Here is a 20,005-nt window from a genome sequence, read left to right on the forward strand (position 1 = left end):
TCAGCTCAGTTGCTGGCTTCAGAAAGTCAGAAGGAGCTTTGCCTAATAAATCTTAACCTAGTGATGTACAAGCAAAATCTCAAAATGGTCTGAGAAATGCAGCTTAGGAAATAGGACCAATAAAGCACTTGCATGTGTGATCACTCTATGCTAAATGCTTTCAGACTGGTATCTCATAATCTCCCTTTCCGTCTTCCCTCTCTCTATGTCCTGACAGTGACTCCCCTCTGGGTAACCACTAACATTCCGTCTTTGTCTGCAGCCAGAGCCATCTCTGACTGACGGCTATACATGATTTAGATAAGGCTCCATTACTTAGCTTCTGGATGCTGGATAATCAGTTCAATTGCCTTAGCATTAATCATAATAATATTCAAAATTCATTAGGCTAAATTGTTTGGAAATCTATTTCTTGTTAATGTCAGATTCACTGAGCATAGGCCTGGCAGCATACAGACAGAAATTTAAAACAGTGCAGCCTATGGGAACTCCATATAGAATCATAGAATCAACTAAGTTGGAAAAGACCTTTCAGATCATCAAGCTCAACCTTTACCCCAGCACTGCCATGGCCACCAATAAACCATGTCACTAAGGGCATCATCTACATGGTTTTTGAACACTTCCAGGGATGGTGATTCCACCACTTCCCCAGGAAGCCCGTTCCAATGTCTTTTCTTAATAGCCAGTCTAAATCCCTCCTAGCACAGCAATCCTTTTCTTTATGTGTGATAGAGAATCGTTCCTGGTTTGTCATTTGTGAATGTTGTTAAGTAGCAGATCAACACTGTGAGCATGCTACCTGTTGGTTGATCAAGGGGCATCTAAAGGAATACGTAGCTGAGTATGGAGTTTTTACAGGGGAAGGTTAGTTGCTCATATCTGCACCCACAAATCATAATAACACCTTTTGTGTCTGAAAACTGGGCAGTTAACCCAGAGACTTTTATGTGCAATCATGGTATGGAAGTACAAAAATCAAAAGTCTGTTTAAAATAGAAATTCCTTGCTTTCCTGGAAACTTGCAGTATTTTGGATTGGATGATGGGGCCTTAGTGCTTTAGCAAGGTAAAAGACTTTCAGCAGTAAAGTAACTGGATCGTTCCTTCCAGCCAGTTTACTGCAGGCCAATTGAGGACGGTTCCCAGTGGTGCTCTTCCTAATGGCTTATTTGGCCTGTTTAAGCATTTTGGGTGATGATGCTTTCCTTCAGGTACAAGTTCTCACCCTCTAGTTGAACAGAGGTTTCTCAGCAGGGAAACACCACAAAAATATAGAATGACTTCAGAAGATGCATACACTTTCTCTCCTAATGAAGGCAGTGCAGGCACAGATGGCATCTCACACAGACACATTGCAAGCCGAGTTGAAATAAAGAGCTCATCATCAGAGGCTGCAGTGTCGCACCTACTAATGATGTGATTAAACTCATCAATGCTGGTGGGAAAGCTGTGCCAGCTCTGGTACTGCTGAGTGGAGAGCTATATTTCACAACAGAGGCAAACCCCAACCTGCCCCTGTGCTTCCATGAGTTAGGCCACTGTAGAAACATGTTGAATATATGATGCTGATGGCTAAACTTCCTAAGACATAAATAGGGCAGGTTGAACGGGACATGCCCTTCCCATGCCTACCTGAAGCATCTCTGTCTAACAGGGGTGTGGCACACAAAGCAGAAGGTGGGGTTTTGCTGCAGAGCAAGCAAAATTTGAAGGAATCAAGCGTTACATCCTCTTCTACTCTATTTTTCTACCTGAGACTCTCTGTGCATTGAAGTTTCCTCTATTCTTTATCAAGACTCCCAAATGCCCTTGAGAAGGACAGAGTGTCTGGAGTCCCATGCATTCCAACCGCTGTATTAAAATTCTTCCTCTCTACTTCATCCAGCCAGGAGCATAAATAAACAAGCAAACCCACAAACACAGGAACCTGGTTGGTTCCCAGATGCCATTAGAGCCCTCGAGCACTAAGTGGCCATCACAGATATCACTAGATGCCTTCTGCTGCCCTTCCTGCAGCCAGACGCTCTACCCCGGTGAGCCCCACTGGGACCATTTCACAAACCCAGCACCCGGTAGGACACATCTGACTGTTTTTGCTTGCAAGATAGGACTGCTTTAGATCAGATACTCAGCTCTTCAAATAAATAGTGTGAGTTTTCCTAGCAGTCTCTAGCCACCAGCTCTCCATTAAGGTTAGCCACAAGAGGAAGGACGGAAGGAGAAAGTGAGTCTAAAGAAACCGCTAATGTTCTGCAGTGTCTGATAGGATGAATGACCCCTGCAGACATATGCTGAGCAGACAGGACAGTCCTCAATTATGCCATTGCTGGAGCATTTACTTCAAGGAGAAACGTGACTACAAATACCGGGGTTAAAGCCTTGGCTGGTTTCACTGCCTCTGGATGAGCCTCTCTAGGTGTGTGTATGCAGCATGCACAGGCAATGACACGCATGTCTGCATATGAAACAGCTCTACAGCCCAAAGAGTGGAGCTGAACAAAAACCTGATTAAATTTCATTCTGCCCTTTTTCCTTTGTGAGAGATGGACCTAAAGGATTTGCTAAGGTATTGATGGGTGCCAATCCATACATCCCAGTGGGCAACCCACAGCCTCCCTCAGGAAATCACAAGCAAATCTTGCTTACATGGTGGAAATTTCCTGCTTGCCACACTGATTTTCCCCAGCCTCATCCTTACCGCTTTATCCCTGTGCTAAATTCCATATGCTTCTCGCAATGTTTTCTAACCTTCAAGCTCACAACTTTGCAAATATTTGCAATCAGGTGGCACATCTCCCCACACTGATCATTCTTTAGACAAACTATTTGCATACAGCTCTTTCTATCCTCAGCAATCAATTGCTTCACACTGTCTTTGTTTCTGCTGCATCTCTCCAGAAGCTGTCGACCTTAATGGATACTCTTTGTGGGGCTGAGTCAGAGACATGTGCCTGTGTAATAACAGAGTATTTAAAACAATGATTGCTGTAGAGGCACACACTTTACTCTTTGACTTGGATTCTCTACATGAAGGGCTTCAGAAGAGCACTTGTTTCACTGGCACACTGCTTGCTGGGGAGCTGCCATCCTGCATGAGACTGTGCTTGGTTGGAAAATGCAACCTGGCTGGGGGGGGGGGGGGGCACAATCTCACTTTACACTTTGCTGTATATTCATCAGAACATCTTAGTGCTTTATTAGCCACTTGAGAGATGCAATGAGCTGCTACTGGTATTTGTGCTTGATATTCAAAGGCATTTATCACAGAATCCTTCAAAATGTCCCACAAGTACGTATTTTATTTGGGTATGTGTGAAAAATGGAGGGCAGCAACCCGGAGGAAGAGGCAGGGAGGCAGCAGGCACAGGAGAGGTGGTCCTGCTGCCCAACCCTCATCTTGATCCATGGGGCATCCCTGCTTTGGCATCCCACATGGCCCCATGGACAACATCCAACGGGTCAGGACCCAGCGGCACGCAGCGTTGTGGCTCAGCAGAGTCCCTCATCAGTAGCAAAGCTCTCCCTGAGGAAGCTTAAAGGGCAGCAGCCTTTGCTGCCATTCAGCTCCCAGCTGCCTGCACACTTAGCTCCCTTGAATCCCTCCTTTCTGTTTTGGCTTTCCCGCATTTCCTAGACAAACTGCTCCAGGTTTTCTCCCTCCTCTCACTGACAGGTACTGGTGCCCTTGCTGCCCTCTCATTGCACCTCCCCCAGCTTGAACTTTAAACTGTTTAACAGCTTTAAATGCATCTAATGAGGTTTCAGCCTGCACTTTGCTGCCATCCCTCTGCTTCTCTGACACTGGGAAGAAGAGTGGTTTGGAAACCTATTGAGGACTTCGCTGCGTTGGAGGTCTAATTACATGGTTACTGGTGACCTTATAAGTACAGGGTAATCTGCTGTGTAATACCAGGGTAAATTATCCCAGTACTTCTGCCTTTTCCACTGCAGCCTTCTGCAGGGCTGGAAAAACAGCTGGTTAAACAGCAATTAATCTTTGAACCATTTGACACTTGCCCAAGCCAGTGAGAAGTAACTAGCAGAAGCCCACTGGCTTTGTGCAGAGCAAGGGACAGGCTCAGAAGCCAGTGCTTTGAGATGTCTGGTGCCACCCTGCTAAAGCATGGGGTGTTTTGTCAACCAGCCTCTCCAGGTGCTGGGGACAGCAGGTATGGGCTGATTCCTAGGTGCAACTGCCTCCTGCTTGCCCTGCAATAGGCATTGTGCACTGGAAGGAACATACCCAGAAGGATGCAGGGGGAATGTGGATGCCTGAGGGGAACAGGCACCCACTCTGTATTAGCAGGATGGGGATGGAGGTTCAGAGCAGCTCATCCATGATGAGAGTGAGCAGTCTGGAGCTCTTCCTTACCCTCGCCCCAAGGGAGGAGTGTGGGAACAGCACTAACGCTTCCCTCTGAAACCATCCAAACCAGCCATGCACAGCCCCAGGCAGGCATCCACCCTGCAGAACCCCATGAAAACCAGCCCAGAGATCTGCTTTCTCCCACCCCACTGCGAGATGCACTTGGTTCCCTCCCACACTAACAGCCTGTCTCCCTGGGGCTGGGGGCTGCCTGTCTGACCCCCGGTACCTTTATGGCAATGAAATACATTTGCGTACCCGCTGACATAGTTCTCTCTGGAGAGCTTCAGGTTTTTATAGGAACTACGGTAATGATTTTCAGATTATAGACTAATAAAATATCCCAATTTGTTGGGAACATTAAGGTGGGCACTGTACAATTCTGGTGACATTTAAATAGTGCTTAAAAAAAGAAAAAAAAAAAAGAGGGGGGTTTCTAAGTGCATTTCTTTTCCAAACAGAAGCACTGAAATAGAAAGTCAAAATCCCACACGCTGGTACCGAGATCAGCTCTGACACCTCCCCCTGTGCCTGCTTCAGTTGAATATCTGCCAAACTAAATAAGCAAATATGGGAATGCAGCATCCTAGTTGTCTGTTTGTGGCAAACGAGGGTTTCCTCCTTAGTCTGGTCACTCTGACCTGATCAAGTATGTACCACCCCCCTGTGCTTTAGCACTCTGTGGGCTGGGTCACAACTGATGGGTAACAGAGTTTTTGCACCTCAGCCTATACTCATCTATTTCTCACCCCTGCCCACTCCTTGTGCACTCTGATTCAATAACTGGACAACACTGTAAAGCAAGTCATGGTCTAGAGTATCCCATCATTTCAATGTATGTGCTGCACCAGCCCCTCTCCTCTGCCGTGGTTTGGGGTGAATAAGACTGCTTGTACAGTGAATGTATGTACAATGGCTTATACAGTAAAGCAATACATGGCATGGAAAAGCCTGCCAAGAAAGAGAAGCCCAGACAGAAGTTTAGCTCACTGTTGGTTATACCTGGCAAAAGAGGCAGAGGGTTATACAATTAATACTATGGAGCAGACTAGCAAAGAAGTTCCTTTGTTCTGTGAGTGCTTTTGCCATGTACCTCAACCGGATCATACAGATTAACGGCCAGTGATTATGTAAAGTCTGTCCTACAAGGCAGAGGCAAGCGTGAGCTCGGGCCTCCTCATTATCATTACCTGACCTTGCACGTTCCCTTTTGCAGCCTCAGCACTTTTTTGTGGATAGGATTTCTGGATGGTTATTTTAAGAAAACTGTGTTAAATTTCTTGCTTCTGTGCCAAGTACCTGCTGTTTAACAAATGGGCCATGACTAAGCATAGACTGGAAATTAGAAGCATCTATGAGTTAAAGCAATGAGATTCGGGGACTGTCTTCCCTTAGGAGAACGTTTAATAGTGGTGCTTGATTATGAAAAGGATAAATCTGATGTGATTGATGCAAGAGGGGATTGGATTTGATGATCCAGGGAATCCCTTCCAGGCCTCTCTACTCCTAATGAATTTATTTTTAAGGGTAGGGGGAGGGAGGAAGATGTAGTGCCCTATTGATGGCAAACGACGGCAAGGTTGCTGGTGGTTAGTGGGTCTCCATCCCTCCATTTAACCACTTCCCATCACCAAGAAGGTGCAGCAGGTGTCTCTCCTGGTTCTGCCCATCTGAACATACCAAGTAGAGGTGGGCACAAGGATCCTACCCGCTTCCCTCTTTGCATTTTCCAACTACTGAGGACTTCCAAAATTCATTCTCCTTGAAACAGTACCACAAATGTGTCAGCTCGCAGGTTCCCTATGGATTTTTAAAAGTACTTACCTGTCTCCCAACACGATCATGACTGTCTCCCTTGCAATCTTTTTTGCATGTGAACTTCCTTACTGAAGATGAGCAGGGATCACCCTTAACACGGGGAAACTGAGGCACAGAAGGACTAACTGAATTTCCTGTGGTGGCAAAGGACATTGGTAACATGGAAGGGTCCTGCAGCCCAGCCCAAGGCTGGGATCTCACTGCTGGCTCCTCTTCTCCCTGCACCTAACAGGGGTCTCCCTTTCACAACAACAATAGCAGAGCCCAAAGTATTTTCCAGCCCAACCATTCACTGGTCTGGGATTCCCATCCTCTGTCAAGCCAAGGAGGCTGAGCTGGAGGTTTCGGAGGTTGCTTCAGAAGGGGATGCACAGGGAAAGTGGTTATGCTCCTTTTCCACCTTAAGTAGTTTTCATTCTCTAATTCCTGCTTGCTATTAAGACAAAATGCCGTGATTTCTGCAGGATCAAATGGTGCAGGATAAGCTGAGGGAGTTTATTAATTAGCATGCTTTCAGGGCTGGGGAGAAAATAGTAAGTAACAACAGGGTTGCAGATGATAGCTATAAACATGACCCAATCATTACCTGCCATGACATGTTAGCCAAGGGGAACCTGCCATGTTAGTGCTGGGCATGGCACTCTGATAGCAAATAAACCCCATGAATCAGAAAGCAAGGCTTTCCCCTTCTTCTGGCTATTTACAGACATGTGCTACATTTATCCAGGGCCTGATCCTGCAAGTAATACCTGGTATAGCACTGTGTACGAGTGCTCCTCTAGCTTCCCCAGGGATTGCTCAGAGCAGGGAGTGCTAAGCCCAGTGGTAAGTGGTTGCAGGATCAGATTCATAGCGTGGCAAGCATTTCGGATGAAAAAAGCTATAAAGAAGTCACATATTATTATGTCACATTGCAAAGGTCAACCCCAGTATTTGTTCTGTCATAAGGACATGATTGAAAGGCAAAAAAATAATGTCAGGGCACAGGGGGAAATAATTTTTCAAGAACTGCCTTTAGGGCTGAGGATACAAAATTACATCAGAGCTTAGAACTGAATTCCCATCCACACCCTGCAATTCAATTTTGGCTCAGAAAGGCATCAGAGTAACAAAATCACCTTTCCATGGCACATCATCTTATCCGCTGACATAGCCCCTGTAAATCAGCAGTAGCTAAGCTCACACTCCAGTGTGACTCTGGTAACAGCCAGGAACTGCCAGAGTCCCGCTCCATCCAGGATCCCAGGAGGGCTTTGTGAGATCCACTGCTTAACACAAGTAGGCGTTTGCTTAATCCCCATTGCTGCTGGGGCAGGAGGAGCAGTGGTGGCACTGGAAGGAGGCTGGGTGCTGGGACAGCAATCCTGTATCACTTGGCCAGGAACACACACCTCCCCTAGCAGTATAACACGGGTGTTTGGGTGGTCGGACCCTGCTAATCTTACCCAGTCACAGCTCCTTTGCAAATATTTATGCCCATCTCTCTGGGCTTGCTGGCACAGGGAATACAGAGAAATAAAATGTGGAAGTCATCACTTTCCTGCCTTGGTTTATGAGGGCTCATAACTGCTCTGCACGGACAGTGTGTTTCGGGGGGATTAGCTCAATCCACTTCCAAAATGGACTCAAACAAAGGCTCACAACTTTCTGGATCATGAGAGCACTTCTTTGTAGGCCAGCAGCAAAACCCCAGAGGACAATCAACTTCAATGCCTGCCCCTTTCACAAGCTTCTGCAGCTCACCTCCAGCAGCCTTGTGGCTTGATAGTGGTGGCTGCTGCAACGCTGTGATAGCTGGGGACCCACCAAGGTGAGCATCCCTGCACAGACGCTCCATGCAGCAAGCACAACAGAACGATGGGTGAACAGAGGCATTCCCAGCCCTCATCTGGCTCACATGGCATTACATCAGCCACCGCCTTGGCAAACCCAAACTCCTCTGCACTGTCAGAGCATCAAACTCACACCAGTCCCTCACCACTGAACCTGCAGGCAAGGGATGGGAGCAGCAGTGGTGCAGTGATGGTTGACATCTCAATCACAGCCCCAAGCACCCAACGAGTCAGACATCAAAGCTGTGTGTAGACTAGCAGACAAAAGGCGTCAGGTTTGGCATGTGACAGTCCAACTGTTCAAATGGTCTGGTTTTAGTCCATGCTAATTTGACAGCATCCAAACAACTGTTGAAAGGACAGCACAACTCAGGGATGGTCCCTGGTGAGCAGTGCAAATGCCACCCTGCTTGGATGCACGGAGTGGTTTAACTGCACAAACTGTGCTGTACTCACTGCCACCCGAGCCAGAGAACGGCCCATACTGTCCACTAGTGCGGACACAGCCTGAACACCCATGGAGGAAGATTGCACTGAGGACTTTTGCATTCATCCCATATTAATCTCACCATACAGACAAGCCCCAGAGAGTTGCTACAGTAGAAACATGTGCAGTTCCCATCACACACAAGAGCCCCTTTGCTGCCAAACACACTAGACCCGACCTAGTCCCGAAGCCGCTCAACCCCACATGTCAATTCATGCTCAAGCAGCACCAGTCCCCCGCTTCCAGCTGCCCCAGGGGTCAAGATCCACTCACTGTTGCAGCTGCCGGCGGTGCCAGTCTCTGTCGCTGCCACGCTGTGCTGAACTGGCCCTTCGGACGCGGCCCTTCCTGACAGTGAATGGGTGAAAACAAGGGAAGGAGACAAACAAAAGAGAAGGGAAGGGTAAGAGAGGGAGGGAGGGATGGGGGAGATGAAGCAAGGGGACAAGAAGGGAAAGGGTATGTCTTTAACCAAACCGTATGTCTTTCACTGGCTGCAACATCCCAACACTGCGCAACCCTTTGCTGTAAGGCCACAGGGCAGGCAAGACCCTTTGGCCCAGGTCACCAGCACTGTGCACCCCACACCATCACCTGCACCAGTGCAGAGGGAGGTTGAGAGCCAGTGGGGGTTCAGCCTCCTGAAACTTCTCCTTGGACTGTGAAGCCACATCGCTTGGACTCAGATATTCTCTCTAGACAGAAGAAGTTTTAGGAGGCTCAGGCAGTTCCTCTGTGTCTGGTACTTGAGCATCCTCCCAGGCATGGTGCAGGGACCAGTCTGCCTCTGCCAGCAGAACAAGACCCAGGCCTGATGTCTTTACTTGGAGTAGACAGAGTTAAGTGCATCGTTGGCCAAATGTCACCTTGAACATCACCCTGAAGTCTTTGCGCCATCAGTACTGCCGCAGGTTGGGGGAGGAAGAAAAACCCTCCTCCCACAGTTTCTGGTTACCCATAAACCTGCCAGTACTCACAAAACTGAACCTTAGGAGGGGACAAGGGAAGCAAAACGATGGAGCAGAAAATACAGCGCTACGTTTTCCCATGCATCAAAGCAGGAAAGATCTGAGGAATGGAAGGGAGGAGAAGGAATAGGGATCTCAGTGTGCAAATAAAGAGGGAATGACAACAGAGTCAGGTCTGCTGACTTTCTAGTAAGGTGTTCGTGTCCCCACTGGGACATAAAAAGGAGGCAGAGTCCCAGAATGAAAGGGCAGTTGGTAAGCAATGCTGGTCCAGGGGGAGACTTCTGGCTGTGCTACTGAGCAGCTCAGGCTGACAGCTACCAGGGGAACACCAAAAATACAACCTCAGGGTGTGTCCAGCTAGTCATCACCCTGCACCAGGGGTGAAGATTGAGCTGCTAAATGTAGCTGACAGCTCATTCTGCTTGGGGAATTGTCCCGTGAATGACTGACTCACCTCCCTTCCCCAAAAGTTGAGGTAGGAAATGGGTGCGGGAAAGGCTCAGAAAATTGTTTCATGATGGTTGTTTAAATTGCGTCTGCATTGTAATGTTAGGGGAAATGAAAAGAGAGACCTCTCGCACAAAGCCAGCTGTGGCAGAGGTATGGACGTTGGAAAGAGTAGAGCAAATGAAGTCATCCAGCAGTGGGGAAAAAACACATCAATATAATATAGTGCAGAACAAAGCAAATTCTACCTCAAACACAGAGCTGAAAGAGAAATATCTTCCTGTCAGATCTATTACCATGCATTTATTCCAATAACAAACAACTAACCCAGAGAGTAACCCAAACCTGATTTATTCCTCCATCTAAGTAAATATGAAGAGGCAGCCGAATCTGACTGTAAAACCCACTGATCTCATATGTTTTCCTTGTATGTATTGGAAAAAAACGGGAGTGGAGTTTCTGCCTTCCTGCCAGGGGATGCTGGCAAAGCATTTGAGCTATAGATATTGTATCTTGTCACTAATGACTGCAGGGAACTAAAAGGGATTTGGATTTTTTTAATGCTTCACATTAATTGATAATTTGGTCTCAGAATCCACAGTGGAACACAGGATTTGCTATATTGGATCAGTCTAGTGGCCCATAAAATCTGGCGTCTTGCCTCAGTGATGCTCAGAGAAATTATCATCCAGTGTCTTTGCTTGTAAGGTTGCTGGCCATGTCTGTAAGGCCACAGAGCTGAAAGAGATGAAAGGTCTTTCCAGCAAGTCTCTTTAAAAACCTAAAGTGTTTTTGGCAGGGTTGTATTATATCTCTTTTTCGGTTTTTAATACAAGAAACAAACTCTGAAAGTTAACTATTTTCAGCAGACCTGCTGCTGGTTTTGCTCTTGGTCACCACAGCCCAAATAGTGAGAAGGCAAACTTGTGTTTTCAGAGGGCAGATGAGAACATGACTGAGGCCAGACAGGGGGAGATGCCTTGTAATGAGCAGAATAATATTGATTAGGCAGTGTAAAGATTTCCCTCACTAATTCCTTTAGCAATCTTACCGTGTGTTGCCCCCATAATTGGATGGGGAAGAGAGAGCTGGAATCACTTAAGCGTTCAAAGCTCAACACACACTGAGAATAGATTCCTATTTTGTGTGCGTGTGCAATTTTGTGCATCGTTGCCCCTTGATTGTACATTGAACATGCTCTCTTTGACAGCCTAGCCCTAAACAGCCTGTGTATTAAAGACAGCTGCTTGGAAATAGGGGCTTTCTCCATCCAGCTGGCATGGAGAAGGAGCTCACTGTGGCTGTGAGGGAGGCAGGACTATGAAACAGGGGGGGATCAGGAAGGGAAAACCTGCAGAAACTCCAACCATGAAGGAATCAAGAGGAAAAAGAAAGGCAATGGTTTCTTTCCATGCAAATATCTTCTTTAATAAGGATGACAAATATATTTGCATCTTAATTTTTCTAGAGAGGTCTTGAATTTGTCTTGAAGCAAGGCAAAATTCATCCATGCTCCCACTAAACTGGATTATACCTTCTCTGCCTCCTATTCTTTTGACGATTACACTGAGGTTTGGGGATGCTCCCCACCTTTCCTGACTGATGTGTGATCTCATGTTTATCCCCATGGTAAAGCAGAGCTGAGATCATGGTTCTGCAAGGGGAAAGGCAGGAGGAGGCCACTGGAAGCTGGGATGCAGTGGGGAAATGGGTCCAACAACCTAGATAAGGTGAGAGAGGAGGGGTTTACACATCCAAATCTCCTTTGATTGTAAGTGGCAGTGCTCCTTCCAAAGCATGAAACATTCATTTCCATATGCTCAGGAGCATACACACAGTTTCTAGTCCACCTGGGGCTGATAAAATTAAGCTCGCTGGCATATGGCTCTTCATCCTCTTCTGCCCTAGCTCCAGTTTAAATCAGGCCACCTTAGTCAAACCCAGGAACCATCAGCTCCTCTGGCCTGCCCTGTACAAAATCCTTCCTTGGTTTTGGTGACACTAGGAGGAACATGTGTTGGATGGATCTCCACCACGGGAGAGTCTTTCTGGCTCAGAACTAGGCACTGTGCTCTTTCCCATGTATCTCACAGCTTTCAGGCTAATGGGATGTTCAGACTGGGAACAGCAGGAGGAAGGGAGTACATTGCATCCAGCCAGTCTCTAGCAGATGCCTGGGAACCACGCTTGGACAAAACAGGGGGAAAAAACAGTTTCACAGTGAAGAGGGAACAACGGACACTACTCAAGGGTGGATGGGGATCACAAGTAGCTTCTCTTGGCTTTCTGGATGTGCTGGCTGGAGCCAGGGAACACTGAAAATGGGAGAGTCCTGCTCTTCCTAGTTAAGTTTTATGGGAAGGGAATTGCTTTGAAGGAAAGGGCTCCTGAAATCCCTGCAAGAAACTTGCTGTCTCTAGTTTTCACAGCACAGGCTTGGGTAGTTTGGCTACACTGGGAGACAATCCCAGATTTCTGAACTGAATCTCTGACCTCCCAGGGATAGCATCACTACCCCTCACTTGGCTCCAGCATTTGACTGTCTACTCATAGCACTCTCCCCACCTAAAAAATCAGTGGCATAGAGATTTCCTAAAACAAAGAGGGCATCTAGTGTCTTATAGCCCCTGATAGATTACTTTGCTTTTACAGTTCTGTTCAGTCACTTTTTCAACCTATCATTTCAGCTGTTAGCACCTACCCTCTCCTGAGTCCCACCGCTTCACTACTCACTGTAGCATCCCCATCAGATCCAAACCTGTCATATACATCACCAGGTGCTTTAGGTCAGGAAACACTGAACAACAAACGATTCCTCCCTATTTGGCTACATCTATGACCTCCGCTAATGGAAGGTCAGGAGCTAAAAACCACCAGGAAGCTAAACTGAAAGGCTTTGAGGTCACAGCTCTCTGAAGCTCAGCCTGATTGTTGAGGAGAAAGCAAAAGCCTCAATTAAAATGACTGGGAATGGGACTAAGCTTTGATTGAAAGATCATAAGTTTGATTAGCTCTCAGTAAGTGTGTGAGGGTTTGGGGGGAACATAAGGTTAAGCATGGAGGTTAGTGTTTGGGTGAATATTTAGACTACATTAAGCAAAATATCAGAGCCAAATGACTTGCAATGCAGCAGTAACATAACCTGAGCTGGAGAAGGGATGAGGCTGGAGGTGAAGTACCATAGCAGGCAGGTTTCATTTCCCCCGAACAAACGTCTCTTTTGTGTCTGTGTTTCAAAGAAGATGTCACCAGATTGTGAGAGCTCTTCACCTGCCACATCCCTCTCATTAATGGAATGAAATAAATGGCAACAGCATGAAAACAGCAACTCAAGCAGGAGAAAGACAGGTAGACAGTGAGGAAAAGGGGAGGGGAGAAACAGGGTGTGAGTGGAGGTCTTGGCAGGGTGGAGAATTAGGGCAATTACCATTTCTGAGAAAATGCCAGAAATACAACACAACCTAATTGGCCCAATTAATTCTTCTGCGCTTGAGCTGCTTCATGTGAAGGGCTCTCAATGCTTCAAACAAGAGGAAGGAAGAGAAAAAAACAAACCCTCAACATTTGTTTTTCCCTCAGTGTAGAAACGGGGAAGTGTTGAGGCAAACATGTCTGACTAAAACACAAGATGATGCTGTTACATCTTCCTTTCAGAAGATAAGGAACTGTGCCATGAATTCAATTTGCAGAGGTTTTTATAGAAGCCACAGAGATATCAAAGACCAACACGTTCAATATCACACTGACTTTTCCTGCACACAGAACACACCAGGACAGGCACAGAGACACTTAACCCACGCACCCACATTGAGCGATTCCATCACCTCCCCTGTTACAGCCCTACTGCAAATTAGGAGAAATGGGTTCTTTTGCCCCAGACACCAGTCAGGAAAGTTGAGAGGCACCATGGTATGAGCCTTCTACACCTCATGGCGCATAGAGATGTCATCTCAGAGGAATGATGGCAATGAAAGCAAGGAAAGAAACAACAAATCAGGGGTTGAGGTGATAGGAGACATCGAGTGAACTGATGCTTTCAACCACAGACGTGAGCTCCTGCACATAGCAAGACTACAGCTCTGCCTGGCTGCCCCATCTCTATCAGTAATAGGGGTCTCCAGGTTACATCTCCAGGTCACTATGACACTTTTTTTGCCCCTACTTATGCAGGTATGACAAAGCAAGACTTGTTATCCAGGTTCCTACTTAGTACAGGAGAAAATGAATGAACTTCTTACTTCTAAGTCCTTTCCTTGGTTGCACATACATTTACAGATATGAAACCTTCCCAGCACCAAGCTGAAAAGAGAGTAGCACATCACACATTTCACGTCAGAGAAGAAGAGACAAAAGGTTATGCTCAGCTGCTTAGCATCTGCATGGCTTTTAGGTGGTGGGAACAGTACTGATGTTGGAAGCTGAATGTAGCACACACATTGTACCATGTACACAACATCCCACACAACAGTCAGCATGGGCAGGGAATGAGTTTGCCTTCCTCCACCCATCAGCACTAAAGCAGAGCCTGAACACACTGTCTGGGTGCATGGAGCCTGGTTCTCTGTGTGGAGCTGGCTACTTCTGCCAGCATACATCAGCTCTATTGTAAAACCAGCGTGGTTTTCTCCCTGCAAAGTGAGTTGGTACCATATCCCAGACAGACATTCCTGTTGGCATTCCCCTTCATAGGGGATGGTGCAGAGCCCTAGCACTCTAATCGTGGTGCTCCTTCCTGGTGTTAACAGGGCTGGGCAGCAGCTTCCCTATGCTAGGATCCATCTCCCATACTGTAAACTTGCTGCATGAGATGGACAGCACAGTAACAAAGAGAGCATCAAGATACTGAAGTGAGTGTTGTACAGTTGGAGGATACGCATGGGCATTAAAGGGCCTTGGCAAGGGTGCACAAACAATGCTGGTGGGAGAGAAGAGCTAAATCTCTGCAGAGAGATCAAAGCTGGTGGGAACAGAGCACCATTCAATGATGGTGTGATCATTTAGGGACCTTTTTTCTAGGAGACTGTGGGTCAGACTAAATCTGCTTTCAACGTAAGGCTTGTCTATTAGTCTTATCTACCATGCTGAATGAGCCTCCAAAGGAGCACGACCCAGGCAGCTGCTAAACCACAGTAATCTATTACTTGCATGGAAACTTCAACGGATAAATAACTGACTGAAGCCAGGAGAAAGAAAACAATCTTGAACTCTGGAGAAGAACTAAAGTAAGAGATGGACTAGAGGAAAGATGAGCATCAGAAAGCAACCTGACAACGAGTACCAAAAATTATAAACAATCTGGGGTTTTTGCTGGCCATTTTATAGAAAGAGAAGAAAGAAAATGTTTACACAGTGAGCCCTCATGCTTCAGAGGAAGAAGGGTCATAGGCTTGTTAAAGAAAACTGACCTGAGGCCAGAGTCATAGCAGAAATGTTGTTTTGGTTCTGATGGTCTAAGGATGTGAGAGCCAAGGTTCATAGGAAGAGATATTTATCTTTTATTAAACCAACTGATACTACTGGGAAAAACAACAAAAGAAGAGCTGAGAGAGGGCTTGTGAGCCTAAAATTCATTCTTCCCCCCCCCCCAAACAATGTCATATGTTCTATTAAAAGATATTACTTCCTCCTGAAAACCTTGTCTCTCCCAAATCCAAACAACGCTCCATAATAGTGAGGACAGAGAAACAGGGAACATTTTTGTTATTATGTTTAGCTCTGTGCTGATGGAAATAGATATTTTTAGAACCCTTTGCAGACCCTTTGTGTCTCTTCTTTTTTGCCAAGCAGATGTCCTCTGCTTGATGAACTGTGACCAGGAGAACACGCAGGTCAGAACTCTCGAAAGGATGGAGCTAAATCCCCAAGAGGTTTCGAGCCCAGCCCAGGACTGGGGCAGGATGCCAGAAGGGTAGGACATAGGAGATCTGGACAGAAGGATGTCTTAATTAGGTTTAATGCCTACATAAATCCTTCCTCTACTCAACATGTGTTTTCACTGCTGATGTCCCTCCCATGTCAGGACATTATCTTGGAAGTTATTAAGGGCTGTTGACTATGATTTAATACAGTGTTCTATTCTAAAGATGAAGAAATAACATCCTTTCCTTGGGCAGCTGCCACATGATTTTGTTTTGGAGTTGAAATACACATTCTGGCTAACAAAAGGAAAATGATCTGGATTTTACTGGAGCTCAGGTGAATCCAGAGCCACAGAAGGGCTCTGTAGCAACCAAACTGCATTCTGCTGGGTGGAAGAGCAGTTGGAGGTGCTAAGTCCAGCGTTGGTGATACCTCCAGCACTGGACAAGCCCTCCAGCCACTGTGACAGCCTCCAGCTCAATGGACAGCACTGTGCAGGTACCATGAGCCTGACTTGCTGCAGTCTCCATGCCACACGTGGCTGAGGCACAGTGACCCTGACCTGCAGCATCCCACCACCTGCTGTCACTGAGTCAGACCTAAAAAAATCCCCTACTCACACAGGTTCTTTTTAAAGAAAACAACAAGGAAAATGAAGTCCGCCCAAATCTTTTCTCTCCGATATGGATATATTCCATCCCGCCTTCCCACAGAGACCCACACCAAAGATTGCACAGCACGTTACACAACACATCACAGAAAAGCTTCTTCAGCATCCCTGCCTTTACTCTTCACACAGAAGATGGGTTGCTTCTCCCCATCTCCCCAGTCCTTCCACATTTCTCCACTTTGTAATCAGATGCTGTTTCACCTCTCCCCACCACCTACACCTCCACAACCATCTCCCCATCCTGTCTTGTTAAAAGAAGGTTTAAAGGCAATAGCTGATGGGATCCTTCTGTGATGCACAAGGAAAAGGACGCATCTGTCTTCAGGTAGAACATGGAAAGCCTTGTGGAGAGGAGAAAGAAGCCTCTCTGCTGCTTTTGTTACACTAATGTTTGCTTTCTGTATCCAAATGCATAACAGGAAATTAAGCAGTTCACCTTTATTAAAGCACTTTTGCATCCCACGAATGCAGGAGCCAGATGGTGTTCTTTCTTTGTTTTAGAAGATTAAAAATGGGAAAGAAAGGAAATGGCTGGGAACTAATCCTCAGCCTGGAACACACTCACATATCCACATGCCCAGTTATCTGTGCTCATGGGACCTAGGCACGAGCAAACATGGGGACCGGGCAGACTGATGCGAGCCTGCTCTGGACCTGTCACTTTGTGTCAGCTTTGAGGTAGAATGCTTCCCTGTGTTCCCAGAAAATGACAAATTACAGTACAGAAACAGAGCACAAATGCACAACTGTTGTGAAGCCGTACTGCTTTCCTCACCTATGTTTGTAGAAGAAAGTGACTGCTGCTTTGTACCAAAGTTAAAGTCAATTCTAACGCAACCAATTCACATGGGCTCCATGTGGCTTCATTATAGTCACAAGTATGTTTCTGTTCAAAACGTTGACTACTCTTGTTTGCAGGGAATGTGTAAGTGCAGGTTATCATATAGAACCAAACAGATTTCCCAATCCAGAGACAGCAAGGTTCTTGCCAGTTCTTGCAAGAATTAACGCCTGGTGCTGTGCAAAGGCAAGGTAGAAGAGAGGTACGAGACAGTGGTGGATGGGGAAGGACAGTCTGCCACATAACTGTGAGTGCAAGCAAAGGGTAAATAGTGAGATCAGCTCCTGGTAAACACATCCCACAGGGCAGTGATTAGAGATGGAGACTGAGAAATGAACCTATCTTGGTTCTTTACATATGCTGGGAGGAGCGTGGTTGGGCTGTGGCTGGAGGAGGGATGAAGGTCCAGGACTTCATGGTCCCTGGACTTCTGCTGGGGGGGGGGAATATGGATGGGCTTCCCAGCTCTGCCACTGAATCCTGCTTTGACCTGGATGGGCAAATCACATAAACCCTTTGCCCCTCATGCCACCAATTTAAATATGTGCAATGCACAGGTCGTATCATGCTAGGACCCTTCTTCAAACTGTAACAGAGAAAAGGTCTCCATGCATGCAGAGCATGGACTTACTGATCATGAGTTTTAAAGTACCAAAAGTCAGTGAAAACAGAGAAAATCAACTAAGAACAAAAGGTTCTGTTAGTCTGAAGCTCAGCTCCTGTAAACAGGTGATAACTGGATACTACTTTGGTCACACACTGCAATTTGTGTTAACAGGGAAAAGTCCACCAAAACATCTTAAGACACTGCACAAGGTAGCACGGAGCAGTCCTCAGCAAAGCATTTGCACAGACAGGATGAGGTCTACAGGACACCACCACCACAGAGAAGACAAAAAAAGCCCACAACAACAAACTGGCCTGCAGAGACCATCTCAATTCTAGCTTTTTGTGGACCCTCCCAACCTTCATTTATCAATAGCAGCAAATTCTCCCATTGCACAGAGAGTGCTTGGTGCTGCAGGCACACAAGCTCAGCTGGGATCATCTCAACCAGTGTCACAGTGATTGTGGTAGGGGTAGGTCTAACATGGCTGAGTGAAAGTAGGCAAAACCATGGGTAATCGCATGGGCTGCTTCTCATCCTCCCTTGGGCTTTTTCTTCCCTATTCACTCTTTCCTGAATTTCAGCAGTGATGGGACCATAACCACATCTCTTCCTTCATCACTGCCCAGTAACTGCACCGAGACCTCTTCCCAACATGGACTTCGGTGCTGCACAGGGAACACTGGTTCCCTCACTCGTAGTTAAACTTAGTGATAAGCTAACATCCTGGGCTGGGAGAGGTGTCTCCGCAGGCAGATGTCTCAGCAGGCAGATGACGGAAATCGTCCTCAAAGCCAAACATCCACGTTGTAACCAGAAATAAACCAACTTCAGTCCAAACATTAGGATAGAAACCACTGCTCCTTTAGCCTGAAAAGCCCTTCCCTGCTGGTGGACGGCCCAGCAACAAGTGTCTACTCCAGTGTGCTTCAAACGGTTTGCACATCACAGCCTCTTCTGTAGCTTAGGAATAGTGAGAAACAAGCTGTCACCCCAGGGAGGCTGCCATCCAGACAGACAGGGCAGTGCAGACAGGTACAAAGGGAGTGTGCAAGACAGGGGGACATTACGAGCACGAATCACAGAAGAAAAGGCTGTAAAGGCATTCCTGACTCCATCCCCAGAGACAAGTGCAGGATTAGCTTCTGCACTAAACACAGGCATTTTTATCTAGTTGCTTCCTGAACTTCTTTAATGGCAGGCATTCGGCAACCTACCTCTGGCAAATTATTCCATTGTCTAAAGGATGACCCTGATGGAAAAAAGTGTTTTGAGGTTGAACCTAAATTGCCTGTTTTTCCCTCTTCCATATTTTATGCGCTTATCAGTCAGTCTTTCAGTTGCCTTCTCTCTATGTCCCTGTATTAAGTTTCTTTAATCTAACACTTGAGGTCATAGCCTGTAGTCTTTGTAATCTCTTTGGATTACTTTTAATTTATCAATGCCTTTAAAAAAGAGGGAGAAAAATAGGAAGGAAGTATGGGATGACTTTAGAGGCATACCAAAGCATGTGAATGTGTGCTGGGATATCACAGAGAGCTCCGTGTGTAGGCATCTGCATGGATGTCTGAACTACAAGCATGCTCAGGCCTGAAAAGGAGTAAGGACAGTGGTTCAGGCATGCCTGATTGATATCTGTGCACATGTTTTAATGAGGGAGTAACAAGCAAGTGAGTTTAAGAGCTCCAAAACCTGATTTACTATAACATTTCCTAGTCTCCCTTTGCTCTGAGATTCAGAATGCTGCTGGATCTGTCTTACCCTGTAGTAATCAGTGCTGTAGACATCTCTTGACATCCCAAAGTCTCCAATCTTCACCAGCAGGTTGGCTCCGACCAAGCAGTTCCTCGTGGCCAGGTCTCTATGGACAAAGTGCTGGGAGGCAAGGTACACCATTCCAGAGGCGATCTGGCTAGCGATGTGGAGCATCTGGGATAACCCTAGCTCCCCTTTGGCTTGTCGAGGCTGCCCATCGACGAGGATCATAGCATCTGGGCCATGTGCCCTATAGGGAGGAAGAAGCAAAAAGCATTGAGTTGGGTCTCAAAAGTGACCAGGAGATGGGAACCCCACATGGTCACTGTTCCTGCTGGGGTAGGGGCTCA

The 20,005-nt window shown here is 46.6% G+C and overlaps 1 protein-coding gene across 4 annotated transcripts in view; it reads right to left on the reverse strand.

Annotated features, from left to right (window-relative positions):
- The window catches only part of NTRK3 (neurotrophic receptor tyrosine kinase 3), a 205,723-nt gene that overhangs the window by 11,147 nt on the left and 174,571 nt on the right, over positions 1-20,005 (reverse strand). For 3 of the 4 annotated variants that reach the window (XM_061371323.1, XM_061371327.1, XM_061371324.1), the window contains exons 16-17: positions 19,662-19,905; positions 8,779-8,853 (exon numbers count right to left, since the gene is read on the reverse strand). In XM_061371323.1, coding sequence (XP_061227307.1) covers positions 8,779-8,853; positions 19,662-19,905 — 319 coding nt within the window. The remainder of the gene's footprint in view (positions 1-8,778; positions 8,854-19,661; positions 19,906-20,005) is intronic. The other variant, XM_061371326.1, reaches the window with a different exon arrangement.

The sequence above is a fragment of the Neopsephotus bourkii genome, unplaced genomic scaffold (genome assembly GCF_033783945.1).
Source record: "Neopsephotus bourkii isolate Nb327-2 ecotype Australia unplaced genomic scaffold, CSIRO-AGI_Nbou_v1 NB_1572, whole genome shotgun sequence".
Classification (NCBI taxonomy): domain Eukaryota; kingdom Metazoa; phylum Chordata; class Aves; order Psittaciformes; family Psittacidae; genus Neopsephotus; species Neopsephotus bourkii.